Genomic DNA, 13660 nt, shown 5'->3' with positions numbered 1-13660 from the left:
TCTAAGTCAACTTAATTAATAGCAGGTAATGGTCTTCTCCTCCAAGAACTTATCCAATCCTTTTTTAAACACAGCTATACTAACTGCACTAACCACATCCGTCATTCCCGCAAGCCACCCCCATGCCTCTTCTCTTCATTCCCATCCTCAAGACTTTATGGATCCACAGTGTTTATCCCACGCCCCTTTGAAATCCTTCACAGTTTTAGTCTTCACCACTTCCTCCGGAAGGGCATTCCAGGCATCCACCACCCTCTCTGTGAAGAAATACTTCCTGACATTGGTTCTGAGTCTTCCTCCCTGGAGTTTTAAATCGTGACCTCTGGTTCTGCTGATTTTTTTGTAATTGAAAAGGTTTGTCGTTGACTTTGGATCATTAAAACCTTTCAAGTATCTGAAGGTCTGTATCATATCACCTCTGCTCCTCATTTCCTCCAGGGTATACATTTATTTATTTATTTATAGGTTTTTTATATACCGATAACCGTTTGCACATCGTATCGGTTTACAGATAACTAAAACGTTTTGACAGTGTCATTATACAGAACTTTTGGCGCTGCCGTTACATGGAACAGTAAACTTTGCATACAAGAGATAAACATCAACAAACAGTAACTGGGTAACATATTTAGATCCTTCAATCTCTCCTCATAAGGCATTCGATGAAGACCATACACCTTTTTGGTCGCCCTTCTCTGGACCGCCTCCATCCTGTCTCTCCCTTCGGAGATACGGTCTCCAAAACTGAGCACAGTTCTCCAGGTGAGGCCTCACCAAGGACCTGTTCAAGGGGATAATCACTTCCCTTTTCTTACTCAATATTCCTCTCTCTATGCAGCCCAGCATTCTTCTGGCTTTAGCTATCGTCTTGTCACATTTTTTCGTTGACTTCAGATCGTTAGACACTATCACCCCAAGGTCTCTCTCCTGCTCCGTGCACATCAGCCCTTCACCTCCCATTGAATACATTTCTTTTGGATTTCCACACCCCATATGCATGACTCTGTACTTCTTGGCATTGAATCTCAGCTGCTATATCTTCGACCAGTCTTCCAGCTTCCTTAAATTTCTCTCTTCCCCACCCACACCCACACTAATTTACACTTTCTTTCTCTCTCTTCTCTCCACCACTTTTTACCTGTCCAGGGATGATTCCAGATGCCTCTCCTTTCTCTCTCCCTAACCCCGGCATTCTCTTTGCTCCCACCCTCTCTATAAGTCACAGCTGCTGACTTGTGCACCCTCACTCTACCCTCAGCTGAGTGAGTCCCAAGTCCTGTAATTGCAGCTGCAAACTGAGTTGTGTGCATTGTGGCCCCTCTTCTCACATGCTGCCTGCAGTGTCTGCTCCAGAATCACCCTTCTCCTCCTGCTCTCTGCAAGCTTATGGAGGAAGAGGAGGGGTTGGAGCTGTAAACAGAGAGGCCCAGGAGCTTTACAGATTTTCCCATAGACCCGTCAATTGATGCAAATTTCCAGGACTTTGGGGAAAATTCAGAGGGTCCCCAGATATACTTATCATCCTGCTACACTAGTCCAGACATGTGGGTCTATTCCTCCTATTAGCAGATAGGGACAGAGGACACACCTTTCTCTGTGACATCATTACTGGTTGTTACTGTAGTGCAGCTCCAGTAAAAGCCAGTATACTCTGTCTCTAGTAGATGGCAGGACATACTGTTTTGGTGCAGAAAGATATTTGTCTCTCAGGTTTGGATTTTTCTTTCTGGCGGAGTATGGCTTTTGTTACCAGTTCAGAGAACCCTTCCAGGAGACTCCCAGCCTTAGAAGTGGTTCAGTAAAGGGTGAGGTATCTTTTTATACCTTTGAAGGATCCTCTGTGAAGAAAATAATTTTCTCCCAATCTCTCCTCCCATCTACTTCTCTAATTTTTGCCTTTATCCTAAAGTTAAAAAAAGAGAGAGAAAGAGAGAGTTTAACAGTGTGATGAGTGGTTCTCATTGGCAACTCCAGACTTAACCCACTGGGAAAAGGGTGAATTTAACTGAGGGGAGGGGGCAATTTCAGGCTCTTTGAGATCCTCTCAAGCCTTTCTTATTCTATGTCATTGTTTAAATAACTCTAGTGATACACATGAAGGCTATACAACATGAACTATCAAAACGTAAACTAACTCTAAACACTAACAAAACTGAAATCATTCTATTAAGAAGAAATCTAACACTTGACATGGGTAACTTCAGCATTGCATCCTCTGACCAAGTTCGTGACTTAGGTATATAGATTGATGAGAACCTAACAATGGAAAAGCACATAAATAAATTAATCAAATCAGAATATGCCAAACTGCAATTCCTACAGACCCTGAGAAAGTCTCAAACTTAGACTACAGTAACTCACTTTTACTCAGAGTACCCAATTGTCTTCTAAAAAGACTACAACTATTAAAAAATGCCACAGCTAGACTCTTAACTGTTCAAGGAAATTCGATCACATATCACATTCACTGATAGTTCTTCATTGGCGACTGGACAAGCCCTCATCAACTACAAAGTCCTAACATTAATACACTCCACCAGCCATTCTAACAACTTTAGTTTGGTTGACTTAGCTCTACAATCATACTGGCCATAGAAATCATTAAGATCTCAAAACAAAGGACTACTAGCTCTGCCATCAGTACAGAATGCTCACCTAACAAAAATAAGAAACTGCATATTCTCTATAGCAGGCCCAATGCTATGGAACTCTCTACTCACGAATATGGAACTCTATACTCACAAATATGGAACTCTATACTCACGAATGGACTCTGACTCTCCCAGGTTAAAGCACCATTAAGCTTTAACCCGTACGCCCTATGGCATCACTTCATATTTATTTCCTGCCTTATCTTCTTTCCAGCTTGTTGCAAGCTTCCAAGTTCTCTTCCCTGTTGATTGTAACTTTTGACTCATTCCTACTTACTGTTTATCTTTCGTTTACTTGAATAGTTACCCCAGTTTTTTATTTTATTTTATTTTTATTTATTTATTTATTTATTTTTTTATTCTTGTTAATTGTAAACCGATCCGATATGGTTATTTACTATGAAGGTCGGTATATAAAACTGTTAAATAAATAAATAAATACTCAAGTATCTAAGACTGACCCCAGAAACAAAGAAATTCAAAAGTGACCTAAAAGCATGGTTATTTCAAAATGCCTATAACCTAACTTAAAACACAGAGAATGCACCCTCAAAGACAATGTCATTAAGAACCTAGCCTCTGATCTAAATACCTTATCCCAAGTACATGTCAATCTCAATGTGTATAATGCTTGACCTCATTAAGTCAATGTATATTATGTACATCATGTTGTAAACCATTGTGATCTTTATTTGGAATGAAGGCATATAAAATGGCTAAATAAATAAATAAACTGCAGGAGATGTCCGGTAAACGCAGTGGACACTGTTCAACTTGTGGGAGCTGGAGCTCTAATTTATTTATTTATTTAGCATTTTTCTATACCGAACTTCATGGTTAAATACCATATCAGATCGGTTTACATCGAACGGGGGATAGAGAAAAACTTGTAACAGAAATGGAACAGTACAAAATACTCAGAAGAGAGCAGTAAGTTACATTAAACAAGGACTATAAACTTGGAGGCTTTACAGCTTAGAAGTAAGAAGAATAGAAGGCCCAAGAAGGGCAATAACTTAAACACAAAAGTTGTAATGGATTCAGATTAAACAGGAAACAATATTATCTGAGGAGTTAGGATAATCATAATAATAGGCAACAAAATAGTAGCATGGTTCCGTAGCTCGTGAAAAGGTTGTTTGTCTATTGTGAGTCTGAAGGATCCGAGAAGGCTTGTTGGAACAGCCAAGTCTTAAGTTTTTTTTTGAATGTTAGTAGGCATGGTTCTAGCCTGAGGTCTGCGGGGAGGCTATTCCAGATGTTTGGACCTGCAAAAGAAAAAGCTCGGACCCTAGTCGAGACGAGGCGAATAGCTTTGGTTGGAGGGGATTGTAGCGTTCCTTTATGGATTTCTCTAATTGGTCTGATGGAAGTATGGAGTTTGAGAGGGAATTCAAGGTCAAGATGAAAATAGTTATGGATGGACTTATGTATCAGGGTGAGAGATTTGTGAAGGATTCTGTGGTAGATTGGTAACCAGTGTAGGTTTCGGAGAGTGGGAGTAATATGTTCTCTTCGGTTGGTGTTGGTTAAAATTCTGGCAGCAGCATTTTGAATCATTTGAAGTGGTTTGATGGATGAGTTGGGAAGGCCAGTGAGAAGAGCACTGCAGTAATCTATTTTTGCAAATATTAAGGATTGGAGAACAGTCCTAAAGTCGTGTAAATAAAGGAGGGGTTTGAGTCTTTTCAACACCTGTAGTCTGTGGAAGCAATCTTTGGTAGTCGTATTGATCATGGTCTTTAAGTTAAGGCGGTTGTCAAGGATTACTCCCAGATCTCTTACTTGAGTGAGGGTGAGATGATAACTGTGGTGTGTTTGTGGGGGGTGGTTGTCTGGGTTGGAGGAGATAAATAGTAGTTCAGTCTTAGCGGAGTTGAGGACCAGATTTAGGTTGTTGAGGAGATTGTTGATAGATTGAAGACAATTTTTCCAAAGCGAGAGAGTTTTGGTGATGGATTCTGTTATGGGAATCAGAATCTGAACATCGTCAGCGTAGATGTAATGAATGAGGTTGAGACTTGTTAACAGATGGCAAAGGGGAAGGAGGTAGATATTGAAAAGGGTGGGAGAAAGGGAGGATCCTTGGGGGACGCCAAGAGAAGAATTTGTCAATGGCGATTCTTTGTTATTGATCCTGACCCTGAAGTTTCTGTTATCAAGGAAGGACTTGAACCAGCTGTAGACTAATCCGGTTATGCCAATGTCTGACAAGCGATCTAGGAGGATGGAGTGGTTGACCGTGTCGAAGGCTGCTGAGATGTCTAGAAGGATTAGAAGAAATGAGTGTCCTTTGTCCAGTCCCATAATAATATGGTCTGTTAGTGAGATGAGCAGGGTTTCTGTGTTGCGTGATTTGCGGAAACCATATTGGGAAGAGGAAAGGATATTGTTTTCTTCTAAGTAATCTGATAACTGGGAGTTAACTACTTTCTCTGTAATTTTGGCTAGGAAAGGAAGATTAGAGATTGGACGAAAATTAGCTAGAATGCTGGAGTCTAGATTGTGTTTTTTCAAGAGGGGTTTAAGGGAAGCATTTTTTAGACTATCTGGGTACAGACCTTGTGTTAGGCAGCAATTTATGATGTTGGTCAGAGGTCCTGCGATTGAGTCTGGGATGAGTAGCAGTAATTTGGAGGGAATGTTGTCTGTTGGGTGGCTGGATGGTTTCTGCCTCTTTAGGATGGATTCGATCTCTTTTGTGGAAGTTAGTTCAAAGTTGTCGAATTTAGCTTCCTTGAGTGTGTGGTTAGAGGTGTATGAGGCTGAGGGGTTTGTCTTGGTTGGAAGAAGTGCGATAGTGTTTGAAATCTTCTGTTGAAAGAACAAGGCTAGCTCATTTGCCTTGAATTGAGCCTGTTCGTCTGGTATTGATGGAGGAATTGGTTTTGTGATTTGAGATACATATGAAAATAAAGCTTTTGCATCATATAGGAGGTCATGGATTTTATTGGCATAGTATTGTTTTTTTGCTTTTAGGATGGATGTTCTGTAAAAATGTAAGGTTCCTTTGTATGATGATAGCGTAGATGGTGAAGGGGCTTTGCGCCATCTGTTTTCTTTTTGGCGTAGTTCTTGCTTTATCCGTTTGAGTTCACTGGTGAACCAAGGTTGGTTTCCTTTTTTTGCTGGATTAATTAATTTTGAGGTTGAAGGGCACAGATTGTTTGCTACCTTTTCCGTGATCTTATGCCAGGAAAGCACGGCAGAGTTGGGGTTGGATATATCTAGGTTTGTGAGTTCCTTGGTGAGCTGCTCGCTGAGAATGTCTGAAGCGCAAGATTTTCTGAAGTGAATAGTGGAGAGATGCTGAGTGGTGATAGATTTATTCTTGGAGGAGAGGGTCGTTGTTATCAGGAAATGGTCCGACCAGGGGATGGGGGTACATGTAGGTTCCCTAGAGCAGAGGAAATTATCATTGATGAAAATAAGATCCAATGTATGTCCTGCTTTGTGGGTTGGATTATTGATAATCTGAGTGAATCCCATAGCGCTAAGAGAAGTGAGGAGGGCTTCACAATTGGCTGAGAGTGGGGAAGCATCAAGGTGTAAGTTAAAATCTCCCATAATTATGGTAGGGGAATCTGTGTTAATATGTTTTACAATGGTTTCTATAATGGTTTCTAATAGCACTGCCAGCCTCTCTTGTTCAGTTTGTGACCTTGTTTTGGCCTGCACTGATGATGATTAATGTTGATGAGTCCTTGGTTTTAGCCTTTAAGTGTTGGGACAATTTTTCTGAATTTATCTCAGCTCAGGTGGCCATTTTAGTGGGAACAGCCACCATTTTGAAATCTAGAATTTCTTGCCCATTACAGTCTTTTCCCACGCTGCACACTGAGAAGCCTTTGATTCTGACTCCTGTGGCTCAAACTAATGTGGTTTTGCTTGAGGGCCTCACGTCCTCTAGTTCTGGTTATTTTTCTCCCAGTTTTTTTCAAATTGTATACCAGGTTTTCTGTGCTACACAAGAGGCCTGGTGAAGAGAGGGTCGGTCCCTCTATCCCTGCGGGTCAGTGTCCAGCCACCGGTGTTTCAATGGTGGCACCTGTGACAAGAAAGCGGCCAGGTTTTCTTTGGATGTTTTTACTTCAGGAGGCTCTAATATTGCAGTCGCTCCTGTTTCTGACATAGAAGACAGCAGGGAAACTGATGTTTATGATTCATAGAACCATAGAAACATAGAAATGATGGCAGAAGAAGACCAAACGGCCCATCCAGTCTGCCCAGCAAGTTTCGGACTTTTTTTTTTTTCTCATTCTTATCTGTTTCTCTTGGCTCTTAGTAACCTTTTGGTTCTATTTCCCTTCCACCCCCACCATTAATGTAGAGAGCAGTGTTGTAACTGCCTCCAAGTGAAATATCTAGCTTAATTAGGGAACTCACTATGCCTGTGTCTGTGTCCTCGCTCTCCTGGGACTAACATTGCAAAGTGTTGTGTAAATCTACACAGAAGTGATATAGGTTCACCAAGTTAGCTTTACATTTATTTTTCTTTGAAATACATTTTTTTCTTATTCTCTACTTCTATATTTTGTGTATATTTGGGGAGAACAATTTGTAAAGGGACCCTAGAGTCTGGCGCTTAGATACCTTGCCCCAGGCTGAGAGGCTAAACTTAGCCAAGTTGTGAAAAAGTGCAATGACACAGCCACTGTTACAGCAGGAGTTCCTAGGGGCATGGGAGGAGGAGGAAGAAAAGAACGAGCCTATAATTGAAAAGAAAATTATTCCGTACCTGCTAATTTTCGTTCCTGTAGTACCATGGATCAGTCCAGACGTACAGGGAATTTTCATTAGTTTCTCCTCTCGGAGTCCCAGCCACACATATAGCAGGGGCAAAGTACCCAGGTACTTTTCTACCCGCACACCTGTAGCTACCCAAGTACTTTTTCCTTGAATACTGTCTAAAGGTTTGTGAGCACAAAAGTACCCGCATGCTTGGCCACTATGCGGTTTACTGAAATTTCCCCCTGCGTGAATTATTTTTGTACTTAAAAACTGTGGCCCGGTTTAAGAAATTATGATTAAATACCAAATGAATCAATATTGTTGTAGCTGTTTTCACTGAATGGTTTGGGTTGTGTGTTTGACTCTCCTGCCCTATCCCATGGAACCTGGGTCTATAGCTTTACCACCCCAAGGCTGTACTGTCAGCACAGTAAGCAGAGGAGGCAATAGGATTAGAACCCGGCTTTACGAGTTTCCTTTTCCGGGGCTCTCACTCCCGAGTTGCACTGTCAGCGCAGTGAGTGGAAGAGGTAGGATTGGAACCCGGAATTGTGGGTTTCCCTTCTCTGTGCTCACACCCCCACAGTGAGAGGAGGAGGAAATGGGATTAGAACCCACACCTACATGTTTCCTTGCATTCTCCCTTTTCATATGGTCTGCACTGTCAGCACAGAAACAGAAATGAATGTGGTATTGGAACCCAGCTCTACAGGTCTCCCTGCTCAGTGCTTCCCCTATTGGCTGCACTGCCAGTACTGTTAGGGAGGAAAGAGGTGGGATTGGAACGCAAGTCTGTGGGTTTCACTGCTCTGTGCTTCCCTCATTGGCTGCACTGACAACTCTGAATGCTCTACTGACCTTGTAGTAGATGTAGACTTCCAGTTCAGTTGCATAGAGAGTATTAAGCTGGGTGGGTTGGAAGGAGAGGCGGTAAGCCATGGATTTGAGAGGTGGAATATCTGAGGATTCTGGGGTCACCCGGAAGGGACTCTCAGGATTGAAGATCCAGGTGACGATGACTTTCCCCTTTGTGTGATTGGTCAGGCTGAGCGGAAAGGGCTCTACAAGGTGAGTGTATTTACAGCACCCAAAATCAAAGTCCCTTCTGCTGATTGAGATGTGAGGAGGGAACCTGGTGATCTCAGTGCTTAACTCAAAGAATTCCGTTTCCGGGTCAATGTACGGGTAGGCTGCAGGGGTGGCGTCTCCAGGATCCTAGAGGAAGGAAAAATGTGATTAAGGCTAAATGAAAAAATGAAATAATGAACAGAAGTAACTAGAATAAAGTTGTCACACAAAAAACAACAGATGAGAGAATTATGATTTGTGAGCATCACCCAGCATGGAACATCACCAGTGCTGTCATACAACTCGCTGGCACACTCTTGGTAGTAATTTAATGGCACCTGTTAGAATGTACGATAACCTACATTACACACCTTAGTCTATGTGCCTATTTGTAAACCGTTGCGATGGTATATAATTTAGCGACGGTATAGAAAAGTTTTTAAATAAATTAAATAAATAAATAAATAAATAAATAAATTTAGCAGTGCCAGTTTCAGCTACCAATTGCACCTGCATTGTAATTCTTTGAGCTCAGATTTGGAAAGAAGAGAAATTGAAATCTAAAATCCAAATCCATTTCTGGTTAAACCACAGGCATCAGGTATCATGGTACCAGCTTGCTTCATTGTTTTGTATTACCACAGAGCATATCTTCATGATCAAGGTGGCTATCAAAAAAGATTAACACCAGCATAAGGTTGCACTGTCAGGACACTGAAACCAGACAAACATGACTAGTGCTGCTCAACATGCATAGAAACATAGAAATGTCAGCAGAAAAGGACCAAACGCTCCATCCAGTTTGCCCAGTAAGCTTATTTATTTATTTTATTTATTTAACATTTTTATATACCGACCTTCATGAAAGAAAATTCATATCAGATCGGTTTACAGATAACATGAGGGGAATAACAAAGTCAACCATATAACAAGAAATGAAAGTTACATATAACAAGGGGTATTAACCTGGAGGGCTAGGATAGCCGGAGCGATAGAAGGCATAACTGAACAAATTAGATAATACAATAATATGATGAGAAGAGGCATAAGTGTATAGGCTACACTTGTCAGAGAGTTTAGGTAGGAGTCAGTGTCTGAATTAGTGAGGAATTGCTGGAACTGTAGGTTAAGTGAAGGCCTGGATGAAGAGCCATGTCTTAAGTTTTTTGCGGAAGGTAGACGGGCATGGTTCTAATCTGAGTTCTGTGGGCATCTTGTTCCAGATGGTTGGGCCAGCTGTAGAGAAGGTTCTTTCTTTGGTAGATGATAGGCGAGTAGATTTCGTTGTGGGGGGTTGCAGGGTGCCTTTATATGCTTCTCGAATCGGTCTGTCTGATGAGTATAATTTGAGGGGAATCTGGAGGTCTAGTTGTTGTTGGTTGTGAATGACTTTGTGGATTATAGTGAGAGCCTTGTGTAATATTCTATATTTGATTGGCAGCCAGTGCAGGTTCTGTAGTATGGGAGTGATGTGTGTTCCTCTGTTGGTATTAGTCAGGATTCTTGCCGCAGCATTTTGGAGCATCTGTAATGGTTTGATAGATGAAGTAGGGAGCCCGAGGAGAAGAGAGTTACAGTAATCTGTTTTGGAGAAGAGTGTGACTTGGAGCACTGTCCTGAAATCTTGGAAGTGGAGGAGGGGTTTGAGCCTTTTCATGACTTGTAATTTATAAAAACAGTCCTTGGTAGTGTTATTGATGGCTTTCTTAAGATTCAGACGGTTATCAATGATTACTCCAAGGTCCCTTACTTGCGTGATCTGGGTGTTGCCTGCTGGTGGATTGATTAAGGCCGAGTTGTCCGAGGAGATGATTAGGAGTTCAGTCTTATTTGCATTCAGAACTAGATTCAAGTTGGTGAGCAGACTGTTTATAGATTTGAGGCAGATTTCCCAAAAGGCGAGAGATTTAGGGAGAGATTCTGTAATGGGAATCAGAATCTGTACGTCATCTGCATAGAGATAGAATTTTAATTTTAGATCCGTAAGCAGTTGACAGAGGGGCAGGAGGTATATATTGAATAGTGTGGGTGACAAGGAAGAGCCTTGTGGTACTCCTAATGTTGATTTGACATCTGGGGATTCGTTGTTATTGATTTTTACTTTGAAGCTTCTGTTACTTAGAAAGGAGTTAAACCAGCTGTGTGCAGATCCTGTTAATCCGATTTCTGCTAGGCGATTTAGTAGGATGGCGTGGTTCACTGTGTCAAATGCGGCTGAAATGTCCAGAAGGACTAGGATAAAAGATTGACCTTTGTCTAGGCCCATGAGGATGTGATCGGCAAGGGAGATAAGTAGGGTTTCTGTACTAGCTGCTTTACGAAAGCCATATTGGGATGGGTGAAAGATATTGTGCTCTTCCAGGTATAAAGAAAGTTGTGTATTAACAACTTTCTCCATGATTTTTGCTAAAAAAGGGAGGTTGGATATGGGGCGGAAGTTGGAGGGTTCACTTGTGTCGAGGTTAGGTTTCTTCAGGAGCGGTTTGAGGGATGCGGTTTTCAGCCTGTCCGGGTAGATTCCTTGGGCGAGTGAGCAATTTATAATGTTGGCCAATGCTCTGGAAATAGTATTCGGGATGAGAAGCAGTAGTTTAGTTGGAATGTGATCTGTTGGGTGGTTTGATGGTTTTAGTTTCTTAAGTATAGATTCGATTTCCAGTGGTGTTGTATGGCAGGTTACCCTCATGCTTATCAATTTCCCAGACCGTAAAAGTCCGGGCCCTGGTTGGTTGCTGTTTGAATCCAATTCCCTGTCACCTCTTGCCATTGAAGCAGAGAGCAGTGTTGGTGTTGTAACAATAGTTATCAGGCTTATTGGTTAAGGGTAGTAACCACCTCATCGGCAAGTTATTTGTTTCCTCAGACCATAAAAGTCAGGGCTTTTGTTGGCTGCTGTTCAAATCCAATTCCCCCTTTCCCCCGTTGTTGAAGCAGAGAGCCATGATGGAGTTGCATTAACAGTATGAAGGCTTCTTGGTTAAGGGTATTAACTGCTGCACCAGCAAGTTACCCCATGCACTCTTTTCCTCATTCCCATCCTCTAACCTTTAGGGATCCTCAGTGTTTATCCCACGCCCCTTTGAAATCTTTCACCGTTTTCATCTTCACCACCTCCTCCGGAAGGGCATTCCAGGCATCCACCACCCTCTCCATGAAGAAATATTTCCTGACGTTGGTTCTGAGTCGTCCCCCCTGGAGTTTCATTTCGTGACTGATAGTTCTACTGATTTCTTTCCAGTGGAAAAGGTTTGTTGATTGTGCATCATTAAAACCTCTCAGGTATCTGAAGGTCTTTATCCTATCTCCCCTGCTCCTCCTCTCCTCCAGGGTATCCGTATTTAGGTCCTTCAACTTCTCCTCATAAGTCATTTGATGGAGACCTCCCACCCACCATTTTGGTCGCCCTTCTCTGGACCATCTCCATCCTGTCTCAGTCCCTTTTGAGATACGGGCTCCAGAAATGAACACAGTACTCCAGGTGAGGCCTCACCAAGGACCTGTACAGCTTAGAAAACATTGTTAGTCCTCAGAGGAGGTGACTTAGATAGACTTTTGTTGCAACAAGAACAGAAATTTATATATGATTTCAAGACCATTGCACCACACGGTTTAAATTTAGAAATTGATTTTTCCTTTTTTTTTTTTTATAATATAACTTTTATGCATCTTTGTCAGTAATTATGCCTACAGGTTGTTCTTATTCTTGAGTTCATAACAGTATCTCAATTTTATTTATCTTTTTAAGAACATAAGAAAATGCCATACTGGGTCAGACCAAGGGTCCATCAAGCCCAGCATCCTGTTTCCAACAGTGGCCAATCCAGGCCACAAGAACCTGGCAATTACCCAAAAACTAAGTCTATTCCATGTAACCATTGCTAATGGCAGTGGCTATTCTCTAGGTGAACTTAATAGCAGGTAATGGATTTCTCCTCCAAGAACTTATCCAATCCTTTTTTAAACACAGCTATACTAACTGCACTAACCACATCCTCTGGCAACAAATTCCAGAGTTTAATTGTGCGTTGAGTAAAAAAGAACTTTCTCCGATTAGTTTTAAATGTGCCCCATGCTAACTTCATGGAGTGCCCCCTAGTCCTTCTACTATCCGAAAGAGTAAATAACCGATTCACATCTACCCGTTCTAGACCTCTCATGATCTTAAACACCTCTATCATATCCCCCCTCAGCCGTCTCTTCTCCAAGCTGAACAGCCCTAACCTCTTCAGCCTTTCCTCATAGGGGAGCTGTTCCATCCCCTTATCATTTTGGTAGCCCTTCTCTGTACCTTCTCTATCGCAATTGTTATGAACACTGCCCGCGGGTTCCCCCGCGAACAGGCTCACTTACCTACGCTGCATCTTCACCCGACACGGCAGGATGCCGCCGTCGGGCCTCCCACGCGGCTGGAGCCGCGCTCTGCTTCTCTCCCCCGCAGCCCGGAGGCCGCCCTGCTTGTTCTCCTGCTCCGCGGTCGGAGCCGTGGCACTCCTGCATCTCCCCTCGGGGCTGGGACTGCCCCTGACGCTGACTTCATCTTCGTGGCGCTAAGGCCGCAGCCCCGGACTGGAGTAGTGGCTGGAGCCGCCCCTGGGGTCTCCTGCAGCGGCTGGAGCCGCTGCCGACGTCGGAGCCTGCATCCAGGCTCAGCCCTGCCTCTTCTGATGCTGTACGTCGATGCAGGCCGCTGTCCGTGGTCCTGCACAGCTCCCTGCTGCTTCTTAGGCGCTGGCCCGCACCTCTCTGCTGGATTTAAAGGGCCAGGCACAGGAAGTGTGCTGGCCCCACCTGCAATGGGACTTCCTGCTTTAGCCCTATAAAGGGCTGCTTCGTCAGTCTGTTCTTGGCCTTGCATTGTGGTGACTTCCCTCTGAAGGCTCCTGCCTGCCAGAGTTGTAAGGTCTTCTGTCTTTGTGGAGCTCCTCGTCTCGTCTCGTCTCATCTGCCTTCTTCCACGTCTTCATGTCTTGGTGTTCCGCCTGAGGTCCCAGTCCATGTTCTGATGTCTCGCTATGTTCCTCCACGCCCTGATGTGTCTTCTTTCCATGATGTTCTTCCCCGTGTCTTCTTTCCATGATGTTCTTCCCCGTGTCTTCATCTGGTGCTCTCGAGCCTTCTGTTCCTGTAAGCCGGTGCTCTCGGATGGTGTATGCCCGAGAATGAGGTGGCTTGCAGGTGGGAAGTGTCCCTGTGCTCCTGAGCCTCCGTTC

At 43.1% G+C, this 13660-nt stretch overlaps 1 protein-coding gene across 3 annotated transcripts in view; it reads right to left on the bottom strand.

Moving 5' to 3' along the window:
* Positions 1-13660, bottom strand: part of CFAP65 (cilia and flagella associated protein 65) — a 401443-nt gene that overhangs the window by 293683 nt on the left and 94100 nt on the right. For all 3 annotated transcript variants that reach the window (XM_029605027.1, XM_029605028.1, XM_029605029.1), the window contains exon 11: positions 8241-8597. In XM_029605027.1, the coding sequence (XP_029460887.1) occupies positions 8241-8597 (357 nt within the window). The remainder of the gene's footprint in view (positions 1-8240; positions 8598-13660) is intronic.

Source organism: Rhinatrema bivittatum, chromosome 6 (assembly GCF_901001135.1).
Source record: "Rhinatrema bivittatum chromosome 6, aRhiBiv1.1, whole genome shotgun sequence".
Taxonomy (NCBI): domain Eukaryota; kingdom Metazoa; phylum Chordata; class Amphibia; order Gymnophiona; family Rhinatrematidae; genus Rhinatrema; species Rhinatrema bivittatum.
The sequence above is the reverse complement of the archived record's forward strand: the minus strand, read 5'-3'. Positions and strand labels throughout refer to the sequence as shown.